Source organism: Artibeus jamaicensis, unplaced genomic scaffold (genome assembly GCF_021234435.1).
Source record: "Artibeus jamaicensis isolate MK-2021 breed Jamaican fruit bat unplaced genomic scaffold, CSHL_Jam_final scaffold_1964, whole genome shotgun sequence".
NCBI classification, from domain to species: domain Eukaryota; kingdom Metazoa; phylum Chordata; class Mammalia; order Chiroptera; family Phyllostomidae; genus Artibeus; species Artibeus jamaicensis.
In genome coordinates this window covers 24,096,099-24,104,043 of record NW_026522030.1, presented here as the reverse complement: position 1 = coordinate 24,104,043, position 7,945 = coordinate 24,096,099, and the positions used below count along the sequence as shown (strand labels likewise).

The 7,945-nt window shown below is 39.3% G+C and overlaps 1 protein-coding gene across 1 annotated transcript; it reads right to left on the bottom strand.

Annotated features, from left to right (window-relative positions):
- Positions 1–3,539: 3,539 nt before the first annotated feature.
- LOC119060030 (keratin, type I cytoskeletal 18-like) lies at positions 3,540–5,360 on the bottom strand. Its single transcript, XM_053656205.1, is given in 5 exon segments — positions 3,540–3,769; positions 3,772–4,198; positions 4,233–4,359; positions 4,987–5,159; positions 5,301–5,360. Coding segments are annotated over 5 exon segments (1,017 nt in total).
- Between the last annotated feature and the right edge of the window lie 2,585 nt (positions 5,361–7,945).

Here is a 7,945-nt window from a genome sequence, read left to right as displayed (position 1 = left end):
TGACCTTCCCTGGATCTCTTCATTTATCTCTTAATATCATGTATATTGAGCTGTCACTACTTGCATTCAGACCTTAAATGTCATTTCTTCAGTGAAGTTCTTCCTCACCACAAAAGGTGAGTGAGTGGCCCTCACCCCAAATACTTCGCAATCCATTTGTCTTATTTTCTTAGTAGCACTTACTATTATCTATTTCATTTAATTATCTCCCAGCTTAGTGTATGTTTCTATTGACTAGAATATATGTTCCACAAAGGCCAGATCTTGTCTAAATTCAAGGTCTGTTCCCTGCTGAATTCCTGGAGTTGAGCACAGTGACCTGTATCGAGATGGTGTGTGTTCGTTGGCTGAATGAATCAATGAGTCCAGACCATATAAGAAACAAGGAACCCAGCTCCTTTACCTATCATTTCTGAGGTATTTTTCCCAACCAAATATCCAAGCCCATGACAATTGTTAAGTCATATCTGATTCTGTTTTATTTGAATAAATCTTTACTTGAGGCGTGCCCATAACATTTCAGAAAGTAATTGCCAGAAGTTCTTTTAATTAGCCCATTTATTTATCCCCTAAGGACTGACTGAGCACCAGAAACAAAGCTAGTTGTTGCAAAGTGAAAGATAAACCAGTTATCCTTGTCCTCAGGGAGGCCATAGGTCTCAGGTGTTCAGAAGGCCCTGGGGATAAAAGGAAGTAAGAGGAGACCAGAGCGGATGACAGGGTACATGTCGCAGGTAGCTACAAGTACCTTATTTATGCAGTTTTATTTATACTGATAGTAAGATGATGATAGCAATGATTTTATTTTAAAATTATTATCTACCAGGTTCTGTGCTACATGTAATGCACATTAATATTTAATTCTCATAATCAGCTTACAAAATATTCATTGTAAACATCCCAATTTTACAAGTGAAGGAAATGAAGCATGGAAATATTCTATGCTCAGAGTGACATAGCTAGTTCTGCCAGGGCTGAGGCTCAGGCCACGCAGCCTGACCCAGGAACCATGCTGCTGGCCACACAACTCTCTAGACCTGAAGAGCAAGTGTAATGATTAGCTCCTTTTTGGAGGTGCAGAAATTGAGGTCCAGAAAGAATAAGAAAGTTGCCTAAGATGAGTTGTAAAATTGGTACTTGAACCTTGGTCTGACTTCAACACTAGTGAAGGTCATGCTAGAAGCTTTAAAATGGACAATTTTAGTCTAAGAACTAGAAATCACTTCAGAATTATATTATTTCAAAACACAGTCTCTCATTTTACAAATAAACTTTAATTACCAAAATCACTCTCCTGAGCCAATCAGAAGCTGGTTCTACAGTCAGGTAACTTTATACAGCATAGGAGAGTTATTGTTTGAAATCTCATTTCTATTTAAAAGAAAAGAAAAACAACAAGAGGAGGGATCCAATTCTTGATGGCAACACAGCTCTCCATAGGAAATTCAAGTGCCTCACTGTTTTCCTGCAATAAGAAGGCAACATGGGAAAGGATTCTACAGACACTAAGACCATTGTAGGGAGCTGCGGGACCCAGAGATTTTCACAAGAGTGAAAAGGCCCTCCAAGATCAAAGCAAATTGTCTTCCAAGCGGCATCCAGTGGGTCATCCTCTGAAAAGTGACCCACTGTTCAGCAAGACTCTTTCCAGGACCCTGAATTGGAGCCAGCTGGTGTCTGAAATGTACCTTGTGTGTCACCTTCTGATCTCTATTTGAAGGCCAACTGTATGTGATTAAGCATAACAGACACAGAGCTTGTGTTAAGCCCAGGATGCAACTTGTTGAATGAATAGCAACTGATTTAAAAATTAAATGAATGATTGAGTTTCTCCTCCTTCTCCCTATCATTGTCATCCTCCTCCACCTCCTTTTTCTCTTTCTCCTTCTTTCTTCTTCTTCTTCTTCTTCTTCTTCTTCTTCTTCTTCTTCTTCTTCTTCTTCTTCTTCTTCTTCTTCTTCTTCTTCTTCTTCTTCTTCTTCTCCTTCTCCTTCTCCTTCTCCTTCTCCTTCTCCTTCTCCTCTCCTTCTCCTTCTCCTCTTCCTCCTCCTCCTCCTCCTCTCTTTCTGCCTCACTAGAGCAAGATTAGACTAAATCCTCTGGGCCCAATCAACTCAGTGTTCATTGCTTTTGAAAAGGGTGTTATTGAGGGACAGCACTCCAGGGTTACTAATTAGGATTTGCATTGGATAAATTTTTTACCCAAACATGTGCATGATCTAAAGGGAATGCAAAAATGGCTCCGAGTGAAGGTATATTTTGATCTATTAGTATTTCTCTTGTAGTGGCCAAATAATGTAAAAAACTTTTCACAAGCTCTTGTTGTCTCTAACATGTTTCATACTTCCCTGCACATAGAAATTGCCTAGAAAAAAAAATAAAAACAAATACTGATGCCATTGCTTTTACCCAACAGCCTCCAATTTAATTAGTGTGAGATGTGACATGAGAATAGGGTTTTTTTAAAGCATCTAAAGCAATTCTAATGTACAGCAAAGTTTGAGAACCACTCAGAACCACTTTTAAGCCCCTTCACTCTGTTGCAACACCAGCTGCAAGCATGTTTTACACCATTATGTTTGCTGAATGTAAACATTGCAATGCAAACTCTTTCACCCAAGATCCGTGGGCTGCTTGTGGACAATCTTCACCAAAGTTTGAATTTGTAAACTGATAATTCCATGGACTCCATATGGTTCCTGTTATCTTGAGGGAACTATACACATTTGCCTTGCCCCAGGAGGAAAAGATAAATAACAGATGTGGGTAGTTTTTATCTTAATTATTCTGAACAATAATAGAAAAATAAGAAATGAAGGAAGCAGAGAGAGAGAAGTAAAATACATGAAAATAAAATTCAAGCCAATTATTCTAAGTTATATCTTTGGATGTTTAAAATCCAATTCTATAGTAGATCACAAGTAGCTGCCACACAATTTTTCATTTCTAAGGAAGGCAAGCTCTACAGTGACAAGAACCAATATGAACATTTGCGGTGTTAATAGAGCAAACTCAATCAAGTTGTTGGTAAAATTTATACGTAGCTTACTATGTAACAAGCACTGTTCAAAATTTTGCATTAAGCACTATGTTGTACATCTAAGGATTTTACTTATCTAAGTAGATAAATATTAACTTATGTAATCCTCATACAACCCTGGTATATATTACTATTACTGCTCCTATTTTACACATGAAGAAATTGAGACCCAGAGAATTTAAGAAACTTGTCCAGAATGACCTGGCTACTGTGTAGTGAGCCCATGAACAGTAGAGCCCAAGTAGTCCAGTTTCAGACACCATTTGAAGGTATCCTAGAGGCATGGATGATGAGCTGGTGACAGCTGCTTTGCAGAAGGAAAACAGGTTCTGTCTACAGAGGTGAATAAGTGTGTAGAGATGAAAGAATTCCATCAGACAGTGGCTACCAAGATTTGGGTGGCTGGGAAATAATGGAATAATAATAATACCTGGCATCGATGTATTAGGTACTGGGTGAAGTTTAGACTTTATTCCCATTTTCTCTGATTTTTATTTTTTTAATGTTTAGTGGTTTCTGAAGTTTTTATTGGCCTCCTGCCCCCTCCAAGGGGTGCCCTGTTTCTGCTGCCTTCATGCCTCAGAACTTTGGTGTCATTGACCTCAGAAACCACTTTGCTGTCTAAAATCCTACAGGTGGTGGTCTTTTGGATTGTTTGCATAGAGCAGCTATTATCCAGGGTGTCATCAAGATCAAAGTCATCTTATTTTTCCAGGTAGGTAATGATCCTGCCTCCAGCTTGAACTTGATATCCAGCGGGGCTTTATAATACTGGGCCTGATGCTGCCCCTCTGCCCAGGTCTGGGCCAGCTCTGACTCCAGGTGTGGCAGGATCTGGTTGAGCTGTTCCATCTGCATGGCATAGCAGGTCTCCAACTCCTTCAGGCTGTTCTCCAAACTGGCCTTCAGGTTTCTCATCGAGTCCAGGTTGATCTCCAAGGACTGGACCACATGTCTCAGCTCTGTGAATGTCATCCCAGCAGCTCCTGTCACAGAGGTTTGCAAGGTGACCACTATGGTGCTTTCCCTGGTCTGCTGGGACCAGTACTTATCTAGATCCTCTGTGTTCTTCTGAGCCAGCTTGTCATACTGGGCCTGGATGTTTGCCATGATGTCATTGAGGTCCAACTCTGCACTCAATCCAGAGTTGGCAATCTGGTTTTTTTTTAACAATGCCATTTTATTCATTTATTTTCTCTAGCAATCTGATTTGTACACCACGTACTTCCTCCTTGTGGTTCTTCCTCATGAAAAGCAGCTCCTCTTTGAGAGCCTCAATCTCTGTTTCCAGCTGCATCCGAGTGATATTGGTGTCATCACCGACTTTTTTTTTAAAGTAGTGATGATTCTGGTTCATGACCTAAGGATTATACGTTTTATTTTATTTTTTATTATTGTTCAAGTACAGTTGTTTCCATTTTCCCCCCACCACTCCCGCCCACACCAGCCATCCCCACCTCCTACCCCCGATGCCACCAGCTTTGGTTTTGTCTATGTGTCCTTTGTAGTTGTTCCTGAAAACACTTTCTGCTTTTCTGCCCCATTATCCCCTCCCACCTCCCCTCTGGTTACTGTCAGTTTGTTCTTAATTTCAATGCATCTGGTTATATTTTGCTTGCTTATTTGTTTTGTTGATTAGGTTCTACTTATAGGTGAGATCATATGGTTTCGTGTTTTATCACCTGGCTTATTTCACTTAGCATAACGTTCTCTCCAGTTCTACCCATGCTGTTGCAAAGGGTAGGAGCTCCTTCTTTCTTTATGCTGTGTAGTATTCCATTGTGTAAATGTACCATAGTTCTTTGATCCACTCATATTTACTGATAAGCACTTAAGTTGCTTCCAGCATTTTACTTATTGTAAATTTTGCTGCTATGAACATTAGGATGCATAAGTTCTTTTGGATTGGTGTTTCAGGATTCTTAGGATATAATCCCAGGAGTAGAATTGCTTTTTGAATCCCATTGATGTCACTCTGCACAGACTGGTGCATAACCAGCTCCATTTCATACCTGACTCTGAAGTCATTAGCAGTAAGATGGGCATTGCCAATCTGTAGAACAACATAGGCAATGTCCACAGAACATGCAAAAATCTGAGCCCTCAGGTCCTTGAAGGTCTTGAAATAATGTCTGCAGTCTCTGGTCTTGGGTCCCTTCTTCTCCAGGTTCTCTCAGATTTTGCTCTCTGGGCTAAAAAAATCAGCTTCCAGGCTTTTTCTTTCTTCAGGTAGGAGACCAAGTGGTCATTCAGATATTACATCCTTCTCACTCTGGATGCCCCCTACGCCTGCCAAACCCCCAGCCATCTCCACAGCCATGTCCATTTTTTGCATAATGTCAGTGCTGTTTTCTTATTAAAATGGTGGAGTTGAGTATTTGCAACAAAAAAAGTGAACAAAAAAAACATGTTTCCTGACCTATTATAAAAAATATTTGCTGACGCTTGCCTTTGTTACCTCTTTCTGATTCCATTCCTCTTGCACCTCCAAGAGGCAACAACTTCTAAAGTCTGTACTAATCTTCATTTTAAGAAAATTGTTTAGTTTCATCTTTTTTTGAATCTGATATAAATAATACCATGAAAATAAAATTTTTGCCAATATGTTTCCTTCTCTTAATTTTATGTTGATGTGTGATCTGAGGTTTATTAACTTTTATTTCTATATGATAGTCTATTATATGAGTATATCTCAATTAAATTATTAAATCTATTGTTTATGGGCATTTGTATTGTTTCTAGTTTTTGTTATTTTGAATAAAGCTTCTGTGAACATTTTTAGTGTGTACAAGATGTTCTCTGGCACATGTATATCTAAATATATCTCTCTATATCTACTTATTAGAATTGCTGAGTCATAGGCATATACATGTATATAGCTCATATATAGATATTTTTATATATGGGACCATAAGGCATTTGAATATTCACACACACACACACACACACACCCCCAATGCGAAAACAGTATTTGGACTATGTTCAAAGTGCTTGGACCCAACTATACTACCATCTGCACTGCATGAGGTTCCCATTTCTCTATGTCCTCCTCAGCACCTGGTATTACCTGACTTTTTCAATGTTTGTTAATCCTGGGTATGAGAAATTATATCTCCTTAGACTTTAATGTTTATTTTCCTTAGTAATGAGGTCATACACTGCCATTTGCTTGTGGACCATTCATGTTTCCTCTTCTTTGAAATGCTTATTTATGTCTTTCCCATTTACCTGTCTTTGCCTGGTATTAATTCACATAAATTCATTATATATCCTGGATATTAGGTCTTTCTCAGTAGTGTGTGCAATGTATGCCCTCTCCCAGTTTCAGATTTCTCTTGTCATTTTCTCATTTTTAATTAATTAATAGATATTTTAAAATATGCTCTATCTAATAATATATCAATCTTTTTATAATGGCTTATGACATTTTGTTGAGAAATAATTCATTTTCTTTACATTGTCTTCTAAAGTAATCATAGTTCTACCTTTCAAATTTGGGTTTTAAAATAACTAGAGCTGACTTTTTTGTATACTTTGAGGCAGAGTCCAGTTTAATTTTTCCATATCAATTAAGCCAGTTGCATCAATACTATTTATTGAAAAGCCCATCTGCTCCGGCCCGCGGAGCAATCAACTGGGGCTTGACCACCTACCTAGAACAAATGAGTTGGGGGGACAAGAGGCGCGAAGAATGGCAGCAAGACAAAAGATTCTGATCAAGCTGCAAACTTTATTTTTCCGAACTGGGTATATATATAGGGGGGGAGGGAAAGGAAGGAGATTAGGTTGCTTGCTATTGGCTAGCTTGAGACAAAGAAGGGCCCGCTTATTGATTACTTGGGTGCAACTGGTACTCGTGGACACCTCATGTGCCTGTAGCTGATTGGCTTGTGGAGCGCACAGGTTCCTGTAATCAATGCAATGTTTTTAGCTAGAAGCCAGGTGTAAGGTTCCCAACACCCATCCTTTTTTCTCACTAAACAGTAATGCTGACTCTGTCATAAGTCAAATTTTATTTTATTTTTAAAATTTATTTATTTTTTTTGTTTTTTCACATATATTTTATTGATTATGCTATTACAGTTGTCCCATCCTCCCCCCCTTATTCCCCTCCACCCTGTACACCGCCTCCCACCCACATTCCCCCTGCCTTAGGTCATGTCCATGGGGCGTACATATCATTTTTTTGGTTTCTACTTTAGCTATGCTATACTTAATCTCCCCCTGTCTATTTTCTACCTACCATTTATGCTACTCAAGGTACCCCTGTACCTTTTCCCCAATCTCCTTCTCCCCTTCCCCAATAATAACCCTCCATGTGATCTTCATTTCTGTGATTCTGTTCCTGTTCTACTTGTTTGCTTAGTTTGTTTTTGTTTTTGTTTTAGGTTTAGTTGTTGATAGCTGTGAGTTTGTTGTCATTTTACTGTGCATAGTTAATAAGGCCTTGGTGATGATGAACTTCTTTAACTTGACCTTATCTTTGAATCAATTTATCTACCCTTCCATTCTAAATGATAGCTTTGCTAGATAAAGCTATCTTGGATGTAAGTCCTTGCCTTTCATGATGTAGAATACTTCTTTCTAGCCCCTTCTTACTTGCCAGGTTTCTTTTGAGAAATCATCTGATAATCTTATGAGAACTCCTTTGTAGGTAACTGTTGGGAACTGCCCTGCCTGGTTTCAGGAATTATAACTGCCTCCCATGGCTAAGTGAAATGTGAGCCACAGGAGACAAAGCTGGTCTCTGGCAGCAAGTGCTGCTTCTGCTTCTTCCCCTGCCCCCAAAGCATGGGTGATGTCCATGGCAGGTATGACCCCTCAGAGAGGAGCAACCTAGGCCAGATGTGATCACTTGGGAAGCCATCATGGAAGGACTTGGAGGGGCTGTGACAAAGAGGGAGC